At 39.1% G+C, this 21,879-nt stretch overlaps 1 protein-coding gene across 4 annotated transcripts; it reads left to right on the forward strand.

The window, feature by feature from the left end:
* Positions 1-109: 109 nt before the first annotated feature.
* LOC109991965 (homer protein homolog 3) lies at positions 110-20,488 on the forward strand. Of its 4 annotated transcripts, none has more exons than XM_020644416.3 (10): positions 110-791; positions 923-971; positions 6,254-6,416; positions 8,054-8,185; positions 8,321-8,425; positions 9,651-9,784; positions 14,538-14,694; positions 18,736-18,843; positions 18,981-19,061; positions 19,168-20,488. In XM_020644416.3, the coding sequence occupies exons 2-10, from the start codon at positions 949-951 to the stop codon at positions 19,351-19,353; spliced, it is 1,089 nt and encodes a 362-aa protein (XP_020500072.1). In that variant the 5' UTR covers positions 110-791; positions 923-948; the 3' UTR covers positions 19,354-20,488. The 4 variants fall into 4 exon arrangements, with proteins under 4 accessions (XP_020500072.1, XP_065809983.1, XP_065809982.1 ...); XM_065953911.1 differs by having other exon boundaries at positions 9,672-9,784; XM_065953910.1 differs by having other exon boundaries at positions 6,254-6,410.
* Positions 20,489-21,879: the final 1,391 nt, after the last annotated feature.

A 21,879-nucleotide genomic window follows, 5' to 3' on the forward strand; every position in this document is an offset into this window, starting at 1 on the left:
TCTTGCAGAATGTTTGGCAGACGGAGTCATTTTTGTATGCAATAACACTGACATGAGGACGGAACAGAAGTACTTATCTAATGATGACACCCTTTTTATTGCAGCTCTAGTCCTTAATGTTCTGTAGCATGACTCTTACAAAGTATTTTTAGGTCACGACTTTTCCCTCGGGGACGATATTTCAGTAAGCCTTAAAACTGGCAGCGCACAGCAGAACTATACGATCCAGTTTGCAGTATGCACACATGCAGGCTGACACAGTTTCTCTGCCTCACTGCATCGTGCAGCTGTAGCGGTTGTTAGGGGAATTTGTAGCCAGCAGGTGGTACTCTACTGTCGGCTTTGTCCGACTGTTGAACACGAGTAGCCGGCTGGGTTAGAACAACAGATCTCTGACCACCAGGCAGGACGAGGTTGCAACAAAGAGATAAAGGAAATATAAAGCGTCGGCTTCTTTTTCTCGGATGCTGGACACACACTGGACAGCGCTCACTTCAGTCCCCGAGGTCAACAGTGCAGCCTCCACCGGGCTGTGACTCTCCGGGCTCCCCACAGGTGATCGCTGGTAAAGGACAGCACCGGACCAGACCGGACCGGGCGGTCTCTTTAGTAGGCTGCTTGCAGCAGGCTGTCTCGGCACCTTGCAGTGTAACCTTCCCCCCTCCCCTGGAGAGTTAACCATCAGGAGTAAAGCATCTGTACGCTTCGACAGGAAGACAAGGGAGGAGAGCAACAGCAGCTACAGCGCCGAATAACAGTTCAAACTCACAAAGGGTTCACACCGACATGGGGTAAGTGTGGCTGCCTGGCTGTGATATTAGATTTTACTTTAGGTAAAAGTCAAATTTAACTGCTTAATCCAGAAACAATTTCTTGTTGGGTTTGTACACTGCTACAACAACACTGTCTCCTCTTCTTGTAGAAGAAGAGCTACAGTCATCTTGTAAGATGTATCCTCACCACAGAGAAAGGTAAGAACATGTGGAGCCATGAGTAGCCTCTTGTTCATTTTGCATAAGGAGTTTCGTTTCTTTAACATGTGACATATTCTGTTAAAGCTATTTTTCTCAAGTAAAGACAACAAATAGAAGAAAACTTGAAACCCGGGAGAATTAAAAAAAAAAAAGGTCCAATAATTATGAGATGAAATTCTAAATAATACAGTCACACTCGAGATGCAAGTCAGGGATTGGTCAGATTTATCACACAAAGTCATCTCATGACTTCGACTTCATATAGCCTGTCATACATGTAGCCTACCATGGGATATTTTATCAGCAAGGCTAGGTTTTTATTCTAATAATTTATGTTTTCATTTCACTGACAGAAATTGGCTTAGATTATGACCACTCTTAAATGCTTTAAGTAAAACGTATGGAAAAGTCTGTCTTTGCTAAAGGAGCGTTAGGTTATTTTTTTACAAAGCATATCTGGAATCAGGTAGTTTGGTTCAGCAGGAGCATTTCAGTCTTGATAAATCTGTGAAATGAAGGCGATATTCTTCTATTATGTTTGTCTTGTGTTTGTGGCCCGGCAGAGTCTCGTATTATTTGACCCATATTTCTCAGTAATGACTCTGCTCAGGATGCTTTTACTGCCGTTACAATTAAAAAAGGACCCAGGAGCCTTATTAAAGAGGACAACAGCAGGCAGATATGAAACTATTCATTTCTTTTCAATTATTGTTCAAACTTTTATTAGACTTGTTAATTGCAATAATAGCAAAGGGGAGATTAGGTCTTTCTGACCAAGGTTTCATTGCATTCATTCAGAGAACTGTCTCTCTAATGTGGAACATCTGTTGATTTAGATCCAGAGGCACACAGGAGAAACTCAATGAAGCAGATTGTGGATGCTGTTAGATTGTGGTAGGAATTAGTGAGGTTATCCGTTGCGAGGTGCAACCAAGACCTCCATCCAACAACTTCCAGGCGTCATAATGCGTGGAGCCCCCCCCCCCCTCCTTAAACCCTGTAGGCCACATCCATCTGCTGTGGATGAAGGTTAGCTGAACATCCTTCAGAAGAGGGACCAGCATACATGAATATACATGCGTTTTTCTCTCTACCAGCGTGTCTCAACATCAGTTTTTACACACAGAAACACCTTAATATTGTCTTAAACACACACACCTACTTGTTCTTAAATACTTGTGAGGATCCTCATTGACATAATGCATTCCTCAGTTCCTCAACCACACACACACACACACACAGCCACACATAGATGCTTGTAGCTTTGTTCAAACATGTAGGCTACTTTGTGTTTCAAATCCTGTACTTTGTCATTTATTTTACTGCAGCTGGCTTACAAAATATAAACTTTGCAAACAGTATGGATACTTGGATGACTCACATCATTAGACATTGCACCTTGACCATTAATACATATATGACGATACACCCGTTGCAGTCTGTGGTGCAGCCATTGTAGGCCAGAACAGTTTAGAAAATATGGTTTATATTCTGTAAAATGCAACCAGATGTAAAAAAAAAAAAGTTTTTGGAATGATGTGTTTGTCATTCATGTATTGGGACATACTAACTAATTTTTTTGACAAACTAAATAGCATGAAAGTGGGTTTTGAAAAACGCATGACGTAACCAGGCCATTGCAAGCTGCAGTTTTTTCAGACTAGCTGTGAGGCTGACCACTTAGTTCTGGTGCATCAGATACAACACACAGTTATAAACCTCAGGCAAGGTCATACAGTCACAGGTTTACTTTAAAATGGAACCCTTCTCCACTGCTCTCTGGGACTGCTTGATGAAGAGGGTGATGACTTTTTTTTTATATATAATGGGTAGTTCAACCTCATATGTCTGACTTCTTCAATTTCAGTATTGGCCATCATAAATGTGAGAGATGCTCAAATAATTGGCATTATTACAAATGTAGCTGGAATCAAAACTTTCTTTTTTAAGTATGTGCATGACACACTAATCATTCATATTTTCCAAGCGATATTTTAGCACCTTAACCATCTAACACTTTTGTTGCTCTTCATATTTAGTAGTAAACTAGATATCTTAAGGTTTTTCGAAGGGCTGGTCGAGCAAGTGAAGCAATCTTTAGACAGCACCTTGTTGTTGGAGGTTGTGATCAGATATTATATTTAGTCTGAGCAAATAAAGAAATAAAAAGTACAGCTATTGATGACGAGATAGTTATTTGCAGCTCAACTTGTGTCTCTTAATGCGATGCAGGTATAGTTATATATTCGTCCCATTACATTAACATGACCTCATACTGTACAAGTAAAGCTCTAGAGATATACAACAATGGCTATCCAATACATTTTAAAGAATGTTTTTTGCATAAATGTTATTATTTTTTGGTAAATCTCAAAACTTAATTAATCATGAAATGGTTTATTTAAAAGAAAAACTTACACTCATACAGTGAAAACATGGAGCACAACTCATTGAGTGGCTGCGGAGGGAGTTGTGATAAAGTACCCTGTTAATGTCATCTTAGGGTTTTGATGTCGGCTTCAAATGGTTGATAGAAAACCTTGTTTGAACCCAGGGTCATGGAGTTTATAAGAGGAGGGGATTAAGGTCAAGAAAGAGGCTGTTGAATGATACCATGGGAACTGTAGGAAATTCAAAGATTGACTTGAAATTGTGAGTTAACGTCAGGATATCTCAACCCCTGCTGCTTCAAATAGATAACACATTTTTTAGGACTCATTTGGGTGTTACAATCTCAAACATTTTACAGATATTAGACCGTTGAAGCATTTTTTGTAAGAAAAGATGACTGCCACTGATTTGTAATTGTCTGAATCAGAGGACACCATTCCAATTGGATGTTTGGTTTTCTCATATCCTGGCAGCGTTGTGCTCCATCAGAGGCTTTGTTTGGTCGTAGGCTTAATGACAATTAATGACATTTAGAAATTGAAAATGAACTGAGACTAAATGTGTTAAATGAGTGCTGTTTTAAAGAAAGGTTTAGGTGGCTTTAAGTTCCTTCTAATGGCCTACGGTAGGACTTGTATATCACCTTGCAATCTTCTTTAATAGCATCACAAACTAGTCAAATTCCTACATAAGCTGAGGATAGCTAGATGACCAAAACTCCTCATCAGAATCTTCTTATATGAGAGCTGAGTACACATCACTAGAAAGCCAGAGCACATATCTCACTTCCAGCTAGACTCCTGTCCTCAGAAAGTGTATCAGTGTTTGCAGCATGAGATCCAATGACAACAGGGAGGATTACTGTGAGATGAGAAGCAGAATTACAGCCCGGGTTATTATCAGACTGGAGAAGGTCAGCCGTCTAAATGCCACTGTTCATATCAACGTCTTTACAGACTGTCTTTGAAACCCAGTGTATGTAGGAATCCATATAATTTTTCTTTTCTACGATAAAACAGAGAGACCATTACTGGATCTGTGTGTCACTAATGGGGTCAGACATAAATGGACAATGAAATAAATCCAAAATTAAATAAATCTATTGGGGACTGCCGCTGCAATTTACAATACTGCGCGGAAGAACTGTCCCAGTTTTTACCTTTTGAATTCTTTAACTCGGCTGCTCTTTTTTTAACATTCTTTTAATGATGAGGAGATGGTCAGCTAAGCAAAAGACCGATGAACAGAAACATCTTTTTGTTATACTTTTTATTATCTAATCAGTGTTGGAATTGACTGTAGCCTACTGAGAAAGACATTGCCACTGGGTGTATCTGTCAGCCATGATTTACTGTAAAGACATTTCATAGAGAAAATGTTCCCAGTGAACACCTCAGTCCTGTTTCTGGAGCACCCTGTGTGCCACATTTGATATGATATTTGGGATGAACAGTGACAAATCTTTCAGAAAGATTATCGAGCCATCTCATCGATATTGATCTCTGACCTTGTGAGTGATTTATTCTTTGGTGAGTCATTCAGGCTGTTAGCATTGTTAGCGGTTTGGCTTTTAGGGACTTATCAGGGGAATATAAATATATTAGAAATATAAAGATTCAGGACAAAACTTGATTTACTGTGAGTTGCTGTTTTTTGCAGTTCAACTATTAGCTTAAGAAGTGAGATAGGGTTAGCAGTACTTGTATGCAGCTGTTTGTTTCGGGGATTGCATAAAGGTAAGAGTGAGTTCAGCTTGTTTTGTTGTCTACACTGTTTTCCTGCATTCAACTAATTCCCCCAACACATTGGTCGACCATGCTACTCGAGGTGCCCTCTAGCGCTACCAGAAGGTCAACATTTTTGATTTGTCTTTGACCAAATATTCACAAAATATTACCATTAGCTTCAGATGTATTTTTGATTTTAGTGCTGATCAATTAATGCTGTCAGAATTCACCCAATGGTGAAATTGGTTGATATACCTCATACATATGGACCTATGAGTATTGTCAGTGTGAGCAGATTAGCATGCTGATTTAAGCATTGACCTCATAGCAACACTACAGCCTCAGAGGGTTGCTAGCCTCGCTGTAGAGTTGAGTTTTTCCTCTGAAATATGTTTGAATAAGAACTATTACTAAGGAGAAACCTCAGTTTAATGGGATACCAAGTGTCCACAGAAAATTATTTGCAGAGTGACAGTGTTCAGTTTTATATATATATACTGTATATTTTTAACTGTATTTGGTTTTCTACCAAAGCCTGAGAGCCCAAAAGGCTATAAACCCACTAACTGGACACGAGCTATTGGAAAAGTAGATTGGGGAAAGTCCTTTAGCAGTCCTGTCATCCGTACCGCATGACAGTGGCTAAACCAACTTCACACCACGGTGACTTTGTTGCTATGATATATTTACCTTGTATCCAGGATACAAGTGTGCAAATACTGGCAGGATCAGACCAGAGGGCGGAGAGGGTTCAGAGAGTTTTTAGTCAACATGGTTTGCCAGCAAAATCACAGCCCTGTATGGCTGCTGACTGTGTGACGCAGGAAGAAGTGAGGGAGAAAGCCAAAGGATGATTCAAACATCTGTTCCCTAGATGGCAGAGTGATAAGTGTAGATGTACCATTGAGAAATTAATGGTTTCCTTTTAGAGCAAATGATAAAATAGAGCAAGTGACAATGGGGGACTTTTTATGCTCAAATCATAAAGGGAAACATTTTGCCTTGTATTGGTTTCTCTTCAATGAAAGATAACTAAGTTTCTTCTAAACCACTGTTGGTGGACCAGAAGTCTGAGACAGAGTTAACTCTTAGATTAACTTTATAAAGTAAGGCAATCTTCCTGCACTATCTCAACTCAACATACTGTGTTTCCTCCTCCAGGGAGCAGCCAATCTTTAGCGCTCGTGCCCATGTTTTCCAGATCGACCCCGCCACCAAGAGGAACTGGATCCCAGCCAGCAAACATGCCGTCACTGTGTCCTTTTTCTATGATGCCAATCGTAATGTGTACCGCATCATCAGTGTCGGTGGGACGAAGGTGAGGGTGAGGATCAAAAGAGGATGTATTGCTCTGATTGTTCTCTGTTGTTCCACTTCATGTATCAAACAAAGCCACAGAAGGAGTCAACAATAAAACAACCAGAGCATGTTTTTTTCAGGCTCGTGGATTTAGATTATGAGGAAGAGACCACATCCATCAGTGGAGAGGGGGAGGGGGCAGGGGGTCTACTTGATCTCCTCTTAGCACCTCTGGTCTGACCCACATTTCTGTGTCCCAGAAGGCTGTGCGAGGTGGCAGTTGGTCAGTCGGCAGCCCGATCCTGCCATGGCTGGTGTCCGGCTCCCGACTAATCATCACTACTGCTTTCACCGTCCAACATGTTATGTCAAACATGTAGATGCAGGAATGCAGAACTCGGAGTTCATGTACTCATTTGTTGGATGGGAGAAAAGGTCCAAAAAGCTTGCCGCTAAGCTGCCTTTGCCCCACAATGCCGGGATTTAAAATCGGTTGCATTATTGTAAGGCCGGAGATGACGTAAAAAGGTTTATAAATAGATCTGGTCTAATATTTCTTTTCTCATATTCTCAAGGTGAAAGATGTGGTTCTGTCTAAGAGGGGTTCTAAACCTTGTGTATGTCCTGTGTTTTTCTGTCTTCACGGCCGCCCCAATCTTTGAGAATACTATGATTTAAATCAGTCTCGGCTGGGATTTGCTTTTTGATCATGTTCAAAAAAAATATAATTTTCGAAGCAACAAAATTGCCTCAAGAGAAAGAGTGACTGAAAATAGCTGATTTAAAAAAAAAAAAAAAGCTTAGTAAAAGCTTAAAAAATGTAAAAAAAAAAAAAAAAAAAGATCCTCAGAAAAGATTTAAAAAGTCGAGTTATCAAGGCTTGGCAACATTTATGCAAGATCTGTTTAAAAAAAACACATACACAGAAAGAAAGAAAGAAAAACACACCCTTAAAAAATAAATAATGTAACTTCTTAAGAATGGTTTTGATATTTACTGCTGCAAACAACTGCAGGATCAAATCCAACATTTGAGCAAAATGCAAATATTCATACACAGTGTTTAAAAAAAAACAAACAGAAAAAAGATTGTTGATTCATTCATTAAGATGAGTTTACTTTAAGCGAGGGTTTCTCCTTTTTTTTTAATAAGTTGCATAAGGCAAGGCAAGTAAAATTATATAGCACATTGCAAAAAGGCAATTCAAAGTGCTTCACACAAGACATCAAAAGCATCAAGACAAAAGAAACATTAAATAAAGACACTTAGAAATCACTAAACCATTAACTATCACAGAGAAGATTAAATATATCAAAGTATGTAAAAAATATAGAAATATAACATTAAGCAAAAATAAGAAATTCAAGGACAAAATATAATACTAAGATCTTTGCAAGGAAAATGAACCAGTGTGACAGACTAACCCTTACGATGATGTCATTGACTCAAATCACCTTTACAAACTGTTGTTGTTAAGAAGACATAGGCTCATAGGAAAGTGATACAAAATACCTCATGGAGGACTAATCTTTTAATGCGATTAGTTTGGTCTGGATTTTTGGATCAGCTTCTTAACCACATTTCACTCAATTTTCTGCATTGTTAAAATGTCACACACACCAGCCTGAAGGTAGATAATCTTTGTTATCTCTGAATTTGCAGGCGATCATCAACTGCAGTGTTACACCCAGCATGACGTTTACCAAGACGTCTCAGAAGTTTGGACAGTGGGCAGACAGTAGAGCCAACACTGTGTATGGTCTTGGTTTTGCTACAGAGCAACAGCTGCATCAGGTAAACTAACCGAGTCTACTAAAGTTTAAGCATCTGTAAACTCTTAACTTCTCACTTATTGTACATCAATGGAGGCTTTTAACACTGCGTTATTCACCTGAAACATTTCATCCCTTGTCCTCCTTAAAAAAAAAGTTTGCAGAGAAGTTTAAGGAGGTGAAAGATGCTGCTCGCCTGGCAAGAGAAAAGTCGCAGGATAAAGAACTGGCCAACACAGCGCTAACCATAGCTGCTCCTCAGGTGAGATTTAGAGGAAAATGTATCAAGAAAGTGTCGATGCAAAAATAACCAAATAATTTCAGGAAGGACAGACAAATGTCCAGTGATGCATTTATGGCATTTTAGGAATGAGGAGAGAGACTGTGAGCACAGGACAAGGTTAGTTGAACTCACCTGTGTCTTTGCAGCAGCTCAGCTATTAGACAGGGCCGCTGTGATTAAATCAAAGGAGGGATGAAAAGAGAGAAAAGAAAGGCAAAAGAAAGAGGAGCTGGGTCACTCGTCTCCGAGGGAAGAGAAGAGAGGAAAAGTAGGACGGTGGTAAATTTATCCTGTGATCCTCAGCTCAGCAGTGAACCACATCCACATTTTCTACCTCCTCCTATGGAGTTGTGTCTGACTTTGATTCTGTAATGATGAAAATGCAGTCAGCTCAGGGATTTTTGTGACCAATAGAGAATAATTACCCATCGGTTACATCTGCTTGGCCATGAGGAACATGCCCATTTCCTTTTTAATTCCACGGCTGAACAGATTCCAAGTGATGTCACTCACTCCACGTCTTTATCGATTTAATGAACACATCAGAGGAGCCAAAGCTCCAGAAAATTGCCAACTGCGTCAATAAATTGTACTTGATTCCTGCTAAGTAGTGCTGTGCTGCATAACTGATCACCCAGCTCAGAGTGCTGGTGATATTTTTGGAAATGTCCTCATGTATAAGAAGCATTGTGATGACATGTGTCTTTGTCTGTTTTGTTTCACCTCATGGATTTCCTCTGTAGTTCTCACAGGTGAGTCTTTTCTTGTTTTTTCTTTTCTTTTTTTCTGAGAGCAATCCATGTATTATTTTGTACCCCAAAACACAAACTATCTCAGAGAGCAATTTGTGTGCAAACACACGCTGAAAATGTTTAATTTCCCTCTTACATGGGAACTAAAGTTTGAACCTATTTATATCTGCTTTGATGGGCGGTACTCTTATTCTGCCAGACCAAAACAGACATCACATTTTAGATTATTGTGGATCCCAGGAAGAATAGCTGATCTCTAGGATGCAACTCACATCAACACGAGTCTGATCATTATTTTTCTCTCTGCAACAATTCTTTTTGGTTTTTTTAATTAAAAAGCAGCCTTTTTCAGGACTCTAAAGTGAATGGGATCTTATTCCTCTAAATCAAGCTCGAATGTTGAGTTGCAGTGTGTGTTGTTAGGAGAGTCCATTTACTGATGTGTTTCTCAGGACCTCTCGGATGAACTCCAGTCTCCACCTGTGATGTGTGTGAACGGTCCAGAAGATAAGCTGTTCCGCAGCCAGAGCGCCGACATCACGCTTTCCTCTGAGAAGGAGCGCATTAAAAAGATGCTCTCTGAAGGGTAACTGAGTTATGCACAAACACACACATACACGCACACACATGCACACTCGCACACACACACACCCCAAAATGGTAATTGAAAAGACTGAACAATTTCTTCTCCTTTCTTTTTCCAAGTTCAATCTCACCTTCTGTTCAAAGAGACAGTTTGATAAGAATCCCTTTGTGTTCTGTGGAGGTGTGAAGAATAGGTTTCAAATTAATGTTTGTGTGTCCACCTTCTCTTTAAAATTCCTGCATTGTACACTCCAGGTTTCTCTCTTTTCTGCTCCGCTGGACACAAACTTGATGACTCATTTGAAACACAATGAAACATTGCAAAGTTCATGTAATCCAGTGCAAACGAACATGTATTGATCTGAGCTTACATGTTGAGCACAGGGTTATGTTTTACCACCGTGCAGTATTATTGACCACACTCAGTTCATATACTTAATAATAACAGGTAGTTACGACAGAGTATTCTGATTGGACGAGAGGCATTCCATGAGTGTTGTTATAGATAGAGTACAGCATGTAGCCTACAATGGTCATCACTCCAGGTGAGCCAGGTGTTCTGCAGAGTGACAGAGTTTGTCCTGATTCAATCCAACTGGCACCTCCGAATCCCAAAACAACTCACTGCATGATACATTAAAGAGTACTAAACTAACTAAACCTAAATTGAGTAAAGCAGCTGGTCTGTGGTAACCATGGACACAAAGTTGAAAGAGGGCAGGAGAGTGTTTGGGTTGCTAGGCAACAGGTCAGTTTCAGTTAAAATGTGGAACTTGTTGAATTGGGGCAAAAGATTATAATTTGTTGTTGTTGTTTGTTGCTGTTTAATCTGTGTGCTGTGCGTTTAACTATTGTCTGAAACAATACAATATTTGAGGTCAAAATGTAACTATTTCATATAAGCACAGCTTTGATCATCTTCAGCACAGTGGCCTTGGGCCTATGAACGAATCACAGCAGTGCTGACATTCAGTACAATATTACTCCCTCTCTTGTCATACCCACACACACACACATGCTGGATGCACATTTGCACGTCATAGGGTGCTGCAGTGTTTACCTTATTTAAAGTCTGCATATCTGGGTGTCTGTCTAGTGGGACCATTCAAATAGTGGCCTGACAAAAGTGCGTCTTAAAAGGTCCATTGGTATTTCATCACAACATTTTTGGAGTTGTGGGAAGCTTTTGATCATATCTCATGAAGTCCATTAGTGGACAGGCTTGTTATCAGGTTATGTTAGGATTTTCAGTGATGATAAAAGGTTTGAACAAACTCACATTACCTTCAAAGATCTGAAAAACATTCAGTTTATCAAACCATGTATTTAATTAATAAGTATTACATTTAAAAAGATTGGGTAATTGCGTAATGTCACCAAAGAATTGAGTCTAAATTGTGGGAACTAATTGTGTAGACCAGGCTGAAGAGAGCGATATCAATCTCATGTCTGCTCAAGAGGCTACCAGGAGCAGCTGGTTAGCTAAGCTTAGCATCAACATTAGAAAGCAGCATACAGCTGGCATGGCTCTTTCCTAAATCCAGCTATCAGCAGTTCTTACACTCAGCAGTGCACACTGTACGTCTTGAAAAATTAATTAATAGGAAAGAAGAGAGCTTAGATTGACATTTTGTGGTATTCAAATATGCTGCTGGTTTTGACATGGCCTTTATGCTTACCCTTAGTTGCTCACAGTTGGTGCAGGCTTATGTTTTTCTAGACTGTTAAAAAAAAAAGAGTGTTCTAGTCACCACATAGATTACAACTTAAAAAATCCAATGTCCACGATGGACCCAACCATCAGGACAGTTAGTGGTAAATAAAAATATTAACAACTGAGTTACCTAACCTAACACATAAGTTCAACTGTCTGTCAGCCAGTATCGTCAGTCTCTTATTGTCTCTTCTAATGCGTGCAGAAGAATACAGAGCTGTGGTGTGGTTCAAGACATAGTGCTGAGGGAAGGTTTGAAGAATATCCCAAAATACAGCGTAAACTGAAATGTTTTTTTATATGTAGGACTTTTAAAAGTGGTTAGTGAACACAGTACTCATGACCCCGCTCTCGTGATAATGTTGATGAGTACCTCATACAACCCCACTTAAAAAAAAAAAAAACACAACTATCCCCTTATGAAAGAATAATACTAATATGTACAACATTGTTACAAAAATGTAAGTTTGTACCAGTTGGCTTCCTAACTAACAAATCATCCTTGTGGTGATCTTTTGATTTTGGGACATAGTACCTGTAAATCTAACACTAGCTAAGCTTCATGAGGCTGTTACACATTTCATTGAATGCAGGTTATTGATTGCCCTCCAGCAGGTAATCCATTCACTTTCACAGGGTTCACTGAGTATTAACATGGTTTTTATTTGTTGGGTTCATTACATTTTGCCATCATTCGATTTGTTAAGCTTTCTTGACAATGAAGAGGTCATTGATGAGGTGTTGCCTCATAACTAACATCAAACTAAGCCACATTCAGTCCTTTGAGCTTTTATATCCTGCAGTCCCATTGCTATGACAGAAAGCTGCTGCTAAATGGTTGCCATGGTAAACTGTTGCCATGGAACAACCTCAAGCTGTCTGGATGTAAAGAAACATTGTGAAGAGATGAGGCTGGATGATCTTTTCTGCAGATCATCACCAAACAGAAATAGATAATATTGACTGATTTCACATGTTTATTTTGTAATTTGTGGAATCAGGTGACATGCAGGTGCAACCAAAGCCTCATTTACTTGTGAGTGTAAACACGGAATGTATTTTCAGACTAAATACATTGTAGGCCATATACTGTACCAGGTAAGATTCAGATTCAGCCACAAAGATGATGTTTTATGAAGGGAAAGAGCGTTATGAATAATATATGAAAACTCCACTTATTGGTGGCGCAATGGTTAGGGCGCGCGTCCCATGTAGTGAGACTCTCGTTTCTAGAGCGGTAGGCCCAGGTTTTGCTTCCACCTATGGCCCCTTTCCGCATGTCATTCCCCGCTCTCTGTCCCTGGTTTCCGACTCTATCCACTGTCCTCTCTCTGCATTAAAGGCACAAAAAGCCCAAAATAAATCTTAAAAAAAATAAATAAATAATGCCAAAGTTGAAGGAAAATCAGCACTGTAACTTGTATTTGAGTAAATAATAGTTTGAACATGTACTAACATTTTCTCAACAAGTTGTTTGATGATCAGATACAAGCCCTCCAGGTGTGTAGGATATTTGTTGGAACAGCTTGGTCTTGTTGTTTGCTCTCTTGGCGTGTTAATAAGTTTACCTTTGCTTTGTAATGAACCTCTGAGATGATCTTCACTCTGGGCAGCATGTGTTGTGCAGCAGGCTGAAGTCCTTGCTGTAGCCCTACACCATGCTTTAGTGTCTCACTGTTGCTGTTAACCAGGCCAAACATGTTTCGTCATCTGTGGAGTAAGATGTGGTTTTACAAGGCATGAACTCAGTTGCTGATGAAAATTAGCGTTGAGCTAACTCTGGTACAGTTCATCACAATGTTACACACATGTTAAATATTGCAAATGGTCAAGGCAGCAGAAAGAAAAAAAGACTGTGATATCAAAGGCCAAATTTAAAGGTCAAATATTATGCAAAAACCAAAGCTTTACCATGTTTTTCAAACACTAATATGGCCTGTCTATAAACCCCCCCCATGAGAAAAGTCCATCCTGTCCTTCTTTTGCCTGCTCCACTTTTCAGAAAATGTGTGCTCAAACAGGCCGTTTGGAGATTTTCCCTTCATGACATCACATAGGGCAGTAACCCCTCCCCCAGGTGGGTGACACTCCCACAGCCAGGTGTTAGCTCTGCTCTTTGAGTCCCTTCTAGAGAGGGGCATGGTTGAACAGTCTGTTCTGAAATAGAGGGGTTTATATGCATGCTTTAATAAAGGATCAGAGTGGATTTTTAACAAGAAACTTCAGACATGTTTTGGGAACCTCTGAGACTAATTTAAACTGGTTTAAAAGGAGGATAATATGTGACCTTTAAGGGAAGCATTTACATCAGTATGCTATTACTTGTAGCTCGATAGGAACCACCACTTTTACTTTGTAATATTCAGACTGTCAAACTTTTGTTAGTTTTTTTTAAGATTTATTTCTGGGCTTTATTACAGAGACAGGACAGTGGATAGAGTCAGAAATCAGGGAGAGAGAGAGTGATGAATGACATGCGGCAAAGGAGTCACAGGTCTGAATTTGAATCGGGCTGCCTGCTTTGAGGACTCTAGCCTCTGTACGTGGGGCACTCGAACTAACCACAGGCCACCTGCGCCTTTGCTGTATCTAATTTAGCACAGATCATGACTGATGTCTTCATTCTCTCTGCTTTGTCTTCAAATTCTTCTGATTTAAACATTAATAAAATATTTGTATTTGTCATTAGGCAATACCATGTTTTTGTACAAAACATAAAATATACTGTAAAGTGTGTTAATTCAACAGAAAACACTTGCATTATAAGTTAGCAGTTGAATCTATGCTTGAAACACATCACTGCTGAATGTTAATGTAATAACTGTTCTGGAGCTTTCTAACTTATCAAATATTCATCAGTTCATGTAGTTTGTCAAGTTATGGTTAAAACAAATGTTTTAGTTTACTTCTTTTTCTGAGATTGTCATTTATGTTGGCCTCAACTTTCTTACCTGATTATACTTAATAATCATTCTGTGCTTACTACACATAACATAAATAAAGTGTCCTTCCTTGGTTAAGTTGTGTTTGTGTCTTTCAGATCTATTTGTGAGATGAACCTCGAGGCAGAGCTCTTCACTCTGCAGGACAGTAACTCCAAACTGGTGGCAGCTCTGCATGAGGCTAACGCTAATGTGGAGCAGTGGAAGAAACAGCTGACAGCCTATCAGGAGGAGACGGAGAGACTCCGAGACCAGGTGAGACTCAGATGAGACTCAGATGGGTTTAGCCTGACACTCAGGTACAAAGGACATGAAGGGGTTTTATTTCATGGTGCTTACACTTAACATGTAAAGGACCTAATTTCATAAAAAAAAATTCTGCTTTACTTTGAAAAATAAATAAATAGACAATATGTCTGAAGTGTCATTAAAATGAAAACGGTAGTTTAGAGCTTCTTTTTGTCAGAACAGCAGAATGAAGTTGACATTTTCAATGATTAAATACCATTTGAATCATTTTGTAGAGATTTATTTTGTGTTGGCTATCTAAAAGCGTATCTAATAAGTGCCTGGTTATCATAGATATTAGGTAATATTCTTAATCAAACATTATTTCAAGATATTTTTTAGTTGAACAGAAAAGAACGGGGATTCCATCAAGGAGATTTATTTTCTCTCCAGGATTATTTTCATTGTCCTACATAAAAAGCTTTTCCTGGAAAAAACCTTCCATATGAAAGAATTAACAAAATAATTAAGAAAACAAGTTATTATCATATATCACATCAAACATGAAATTATCATTATATAGTAACACTACGTGCATCCACAGGTTAAATATAAAACTTTTATTATCTTCAATGTAACAAAGTAAACATTTTAACATGTCTGCAAATTTAAGGTAAGCCAAATTTAGGTTTTTACAAATCCAAATCTATACCAGTTTATTTTACTGATATGTTCCATTTTGACTGGTATGAAGTGATATGAGAAGACCTGAACTTTGAACTCCACATTTCCTACTAGTCTGTCTAAAACTAGTCAGAAACAGGTGACCTGTCCAGGAAGCAAAGTTTTTTTTTTTGTTTTTTTTTTTTTAATTCTCTGCCTCTGATTGGCTTACAGTGAATTTCTTTGATTAACTAATATTACTGGCTGAACCTTACCAACCCCAGCAATCAAAGTAATGATCTCTTGCCAATCAGAGGAGAAATAGTGGGTAATATTCATGAGTCTTCACTATGGTAGGATTCATAATTTTGCATCCAGCATGTAACCTGCCTCAAACTCCTACTGCACTGGATTATCAGTGAAGATGGATGAATTATCTGTTACATGACAAGCTTATTTGGGAAGACGTCAAATCTATGTATTTATGTGTTACAGAGTCGTCTTTACTTTGTTTCTAGTGATACAGTTGATTTTTTGACAGATGTGACACACTAGGTAAATACAAAGTTACATCAACCTAATAATAATAGTAATAATAATACATTTTATTTATAAGCGCCTTTCAGGACACACAAGGACACTGTACAACAATCAACATAAGATTGTAGAGATCTAAAAGACCTTAATGCATCATTGAGTCAAACATTAACGAGTAGTTCTCTAAACGTGTGTTGGTCTTCTTGTGCAGCCACATTCTGATTGTTTGTTGTACCCTGCAGAGGAGAGGCGGATGATTAAGGTCACAACTTATTATCAATTCTTGAGCTGTCAAGCTATGACGAGCAGATTGTTTTTTTTTTTTTTTTTTATCTCAATCAAGGTGACGAAACCCTGCTGGTTACAGGACAGTCTTTCTCTGTTGAAAGTCATGCTGCTTTTTTTTTGCTCAGCAGTTTGTATAAAAAGCACATATTAAGACAACAACAGTTTCAACTCCTCAGCCGTCCTCAGATTTTAACATTTTGGAGCCATGGAAGTATAGAATAGAGAGAAAGTATAACAAAACTGAATGAAGTTTGCTTAGAAGAGAAGCTTAACAGGGTCATTTATTGATACCTTTATAAAATCTGACTCAGAAGGGCTTACGTGTTTGACACACCTGTTTTTGAGTTTAGCAACACATCCTCATGAGGACACACAGAAAAGGAATGTATTCCTCCAATAAAAATAAAATAACTGTATCAATCAGGAATCTAGTAAGTGCTTTTTTTACAAGCTATAATAAAAATGCCACCCATGCATTCATCAGCAGGCTTTGCCGGAAAATCTACGTTAGAATAATGTGGTCAGTAGCAGACTAGGTCAGTGAAGGCCTCATGAAACTTTACCAAAAGAGGTCTTCACACTGGAAACTACCAAATTATATGACGGTGTTTAGCATCCAACACTTTGCCTCAGTCTCCAGCAAAATGTGATTTCTGCTTTCTGCTAGCGTAACAAAGAAACCTATGAAACATTTTGAACTAACCAGCAATGAGAGTTGATGCTTTTTAATGGAGTTAACAAACACACGCTTTGATTGGCTTGTTGTTTTCAGATGCTTAATGTCCTTCAATTTAAAAAAAAAAGTACTTAAAAAGGAAATAAAAATAATAACTTTATTTATATAAAAAGATAAAATAAAGATATAGCAGTCGATCTTGATAAAAAGATCAGTCTTTAATTTCTTTCCTTCATAAGATCCAGGAAGAGGCTTTTCTTGGATTTAGGAACATGATAACTAGAACAAAAGGAGATAGGATACTTTTTCGTTATTGTATACATGAAAATTTCATTAGTGACGATTAGCTCAGCAGCATAGTCTTTAGTAGTTATAAAAATATGGAACATAATTGAGCCCCTTCACCTTGTTCATGCCAATGTCACAGTTTGGTGTAAATATGCAGAGCCTCAGGAGGGTTTTACACTTGAGTAAGCTCTCAGGTTCCAGAGGCTGCAGAGGCCTCTGGTCCTCACCCTCTCTTGTCACTCATCAATAAAAGGCATTTGCTGTTGGCTGATTCCTCCGGGAGCCACCTCGCCTCGGGCCGACAATTACAAACCTCCCTGATTCTACGCTTTAACACCTTGATCCCATTCCATTATAGCCCGGCCTTACAGCATTGATCTCTGCTTTTTAACTCTCCACTACTCATCTGGTATTAAGAAGCACATTTCACAGTTTTGGTCCACATCACAAAAAATGTATAAAAGTCTCTATTTCCTTTGGACTGAGTGTGTCCCCTCTATCTGAGGAAGGGGACCAGGTGGTTGAAAATGGTTCACGTCTCTCGGGTGGAGTGAGAGGGAGAGGGGTTTGTAGGACAGCTATATCCTACTTTCATTGCCCCAGTTAGAAAGAAATGAAAAATCACCAGAGGGAGCTGGCATCCACTAGTTTCTGCCTATTTTTTCTGCTTCTTCTGTTCTACTGTTCCTCAAAGTCTCAACCATACATGGTTTGAAATAAACCAGCCTGTCACAGACTGACCCAGGAGCATTTTTAAAGGTGTCCTTTTTTTCTGATTCATGGGGCAGACATGACAACGCAGAGAGCACCTCAGTCCTGTTTACCTGAGAGTGACGACATGACCTGCTTATGTGCTTGTTCATCACTCTGAAGATGATGTTATACAATGTTTTCATTTGCAGTTGCAGTTAAGAAAGAAAAACATGCAGATAAAAATTAAAATAAGCTGTGTTTAGCTGAAGACTTTTTGGACAAGTTATCCGAAAGCTTACATATGTGTTGCATTATTGTAGCTTTTTTTTTTGTTTGTTTAAGATTTATTTTTGGGCTTTTTGTGCCTTTAATGGAGAGATAGTACAGTGGATAGAGTGGGGAATGACATGCAGGAAAGGAGCCACAGGCGGGATGCGAACCTGGTCCGCCTGCTTAGAAGGCTACAGCCTCCATACATACGCACACTAACCACTGCGCCACCAGCGCCCCGTGTTATTGTAGCTTTTTAAAGCAACTTTAATCCATAGTCCAAATGATTTGATTGTGTACACATGTTTACTCGAAGCAGCGGGAGCAAATCGGGGGTTAAGTGTCTTGTCACATCGGACATGTTGCTGCAGGAGCAGAGGATCAAACCCCCAACCTTCCGGCTAACAGACGACCGACTTTACCAACTAAGCCACAGCTGCCCCTGATGCTGAAGATACTTTATGGGCACCCCAGTTCAAAAAAGGACATGGGGGTTATCTGTTAATTATGTGATAGGTACTCATGACTCATAGTGTCATTTGTAAAGGTACTGAATTCTGTGGGGATGTCAGAGACCCCACCAGTGGAAAATGTTTTAATTCAGTGTGTGTGTGTGTGTGTGTGTGTGTGTGTGTGTGTTTGTGTGTTGTAAGGTGGCTGAATTAGAGGCCCATGGAGGCCACGGCCCTAGTGACCTTCTGAAGGATGAGCTGACTCAGTCCCTGGAGGAGTTGGAGTCCCTGCTGAAGGCCAAAGATGAGGTAGGTACTTGTTGTACCAGTTTTCAATTAGCTGGTGTTAAAGTAGGGAAAGCTGCAATAGTCTATGGTTTAATGTGACCCTTCATGATAAAAAATGGATCCACTCAAACTCAAGTGAAACTTTCATTCTCTTTCAGGAAATCCATATTTTGCAGAACAAGAAAGCAGAGTACCACGAGATGGAGCACGATAGAGATGAGGCCATTCGCAGATTACGGGTTAAAGATAGATTATTCAACAACATCAAAATTATGGAACCTTTTTGAAGAAATAGAAGTATCAGATTAAGTGTTTCTAATTTTCCTGTCCTCCTCTTCTCTACAGGAGATGGAGATGCGTAACTCAGAGTTGGAGCGCCGAATCCAGAACTCAGAGCAGAACCTGAATAACTCTTTGGAAGACCGGGATCGCATGGACTCTGAAATCCAGAGGGCCATTGAAATTCTGGACATCAAGATCTTTGACCTCAATGACCTCCGCCAGAGTCTGGTCAAACTCATAGATAAATAAGACACATGGAGGAAACCTGACTCAAGAGACAGAGACATACTGATGACAGGGTTAGTCAAGATGGTGCTGGTCCCTGTCCTCTTCAAGCACAAGAGCCACCTCTGCAGGCTGTGGGAAGGTGTCCCAATGTGCTGTTCTCAGCAAGGTGTTGGCATAAGCAGCATACACATGCTTGTCCAGTCTAATGTAACGCTTCATGATGCTTTAAAGGGTAATGTTCAATGCAATAAACCAACTCTAAGGTAAGTGCTTCACAGTGCTAGGCAGTAGTAAGGGTGCTTGTAGTATTTCATAGGTATGACTTTTGTACACAAAATAACAGTGCAGAGTTAATATTACTGATAAGAGGCCTTGTTTATTTTTTATTCAACTGACAGGTACACATCATTACAACAAAATGAGTCAAAGCTAACAGGAACATTGACAAAATATTCAGAGAACAGTGAAACAAATAAAACGCTGCACAAGACAAACTTACAGTCTGCATACAATTACTTTGAAAAAGCTATAATTATAAATTTAACACAAACAGTGTTTCATAGTTCACTCTGGCATGGACATGGCTTAAAACATAAGATCTGAATATTTACAATAATATTAGAAAAATATATTAAAAAGTGTTGAGTCATAATGCCCTCATCACATCTGTACTAACACTAGTAGGAAACATTTAAATTAAGATAAGTTGCTGTAACCTGTATGTAAACGTACGTAGATAAGATACATCAAGTAATGACACTTAGAACAAATAAGTCTTTTGACATGACATAGATAAGTAATGTTCAAAGTTATGAAGTGAATAAGTCATCACTTAGTGTTACAGATAAGTTGTATTGAAGTCTTGGTGATCACCACGGACTTAAGAACTTATGATTCATTTAAGGAACTCACACATTTCTGCCTTCTGTCATTTCTCAGCACGTTACCTTTAGCTGTGGACAATATGCCAAACGCCTTCAGAACCTGTTACCATGCTGACTGTATTATTTAAAGGAGTATATGAAGCTGTATTTATTTATGTTCCGAGCCTTATTGTTGAGCCTTGGTTGTTGATCTTCGTGTCAGCTCTGTGTCAAAAAAATCTTGGGAGCTGTCGTCACGATTGGTTGGAAATAAAAACAAATGCAGTCACTAATGGGTGTGTTTTTAATTCTAGTATTTTTCAGTCTTTTTTCTCTTTGCTATCTCAGTGTTTCCCACACATAGACAATACTCGGCCTGCCAAATGGGTCAAAAGTGCTTATTCTTTTTGTATTGTTTGGATGCCATTACTCTTACAAGCATTGCAGAGTTTTAGGTTTATTTATTCCAATCATTTGTGTAAAGTTCTGAAATCTTCTTCAACCACTGCTTCTCTGCTACCCTGAGGGAGTGATTCAGGAAAAGATTGAGTCGCTTTTGTGCACACCAGCACTAAAACCAACGTACAGTGAAGAGTGAAAAGGTGACCGTCTGTTGAGAGTAGGTGGTAACTGCACCGCAGTATTTAAAAGACAACTTTCCAGCGATCAGGAAAACAATTAAATGTCCGTATTACCGCAAAATAAATGATCTGTAAATATTACTTTGATATCACTATTATGAATAAAACCAGAGGTTAAATCAGTCCAGGGCTGTCAGCAGCTTTATAAGGGACTTTGTCAATGGATTTCTCAAAAAGTACACAGTAAAAGTACTTTATATTACTTGTGCATGTAGTCTAGGAAGTACTAAGTCCAACCATATCAGAATCATTTTCTACTTATGGAAGAATTATTTTTTTTACAAGACATCAAAGTCATAAAAAAGACTCTCTATAGTGATTTATTATGGACTTTGACAATGGATTTCTCAAAAAGTACACAGTAAAAGTACTTTATATTACTTGTGCATGTAGTCTAGGAAGTACTAAGTCCAACCATGCATACATGCTTTCAGAGGCAGACTGTTAGACCGAGCAGGTAACAGGAGCAAACTAGGCGGAAATTTTGGAGCTATTAGCAGCTGCAATCTATTTTTTGGGGAACCAGACCTTAAGCGATAAGAATCCTAATTTTCCCCCACGGCTGCGTGCGTCAAACCTTCAATGACTCTTTGCCAATAGCAGCATTAGTAGTTTACTGTAGTTACATTTTTGCAGTAGCGTTGTGGTAGCATCACTGTTTTCTGACTCACAAAGCTTTTCAGTAGCTTAGCTGATTTATTGATCAAGTAGTGCAGTGATATCCAAACAAGCTACGTTTTCCCTACAACAGTGTTGAGGCCCAGCTGAGTGCTCTTTCGCGTCCCTGAATCAAACTGTTAAGGTTGAGTAGACGCCGTTCGTCATGTTTTTCTAATTGCACGATGTACTTCCGTATGACGGTGACGTCACAGTCTTATCCTTGATGCCCATGTCCTGCTGCTGGGGATAGTGCAGCCATACTGGGGACACACACGCAGGCTAGTATGTAAACCAGGGTTTGCAGCAAACAGTCTTTTCACAGTCTCATGAGAGGGCTCTATGATGCTGCTTCATAGGACCTGTTGAAAAAATACACAAAACAC

The sequence above is a fragment of the Labrus bergylta genome, chromosome 4 (assembly GCF_963930695.1).
Source record: "Labrus bergylta chromosome 4, fLabBer1.1, whole genome shotgun sequence".
Classification (NCBI taxonomy): Eukaryota; Metazoa; Chordata; class Actinopteri; order Labriformes; family Labridae; genus Labrus; species Labrus bergylta.

Excerpts from the sequence above, each read along its gene's own strand:
- LOC109991965 (XM_020644416.3), top strand. The coding sequence starts at position 949 with ATGTATCCTCACCACAGAGAAAG. Across the intron at positions 8,186-8,320 it reads CAGAGCAACAGCTGCATCAG|TTTGCAGAGAAGTTTAAGGA; the intron begins GTAAACTAACCG and ends TTAAAAAAAAAG. Across the intron at positions 9,785-14,537 it reads AAAAAGATGCTCTCTGAAGG|ATCTATTTGTGAGATGAACC; the intron begins GTAACTGAGTTA and ends TGTGTCTTTCAG.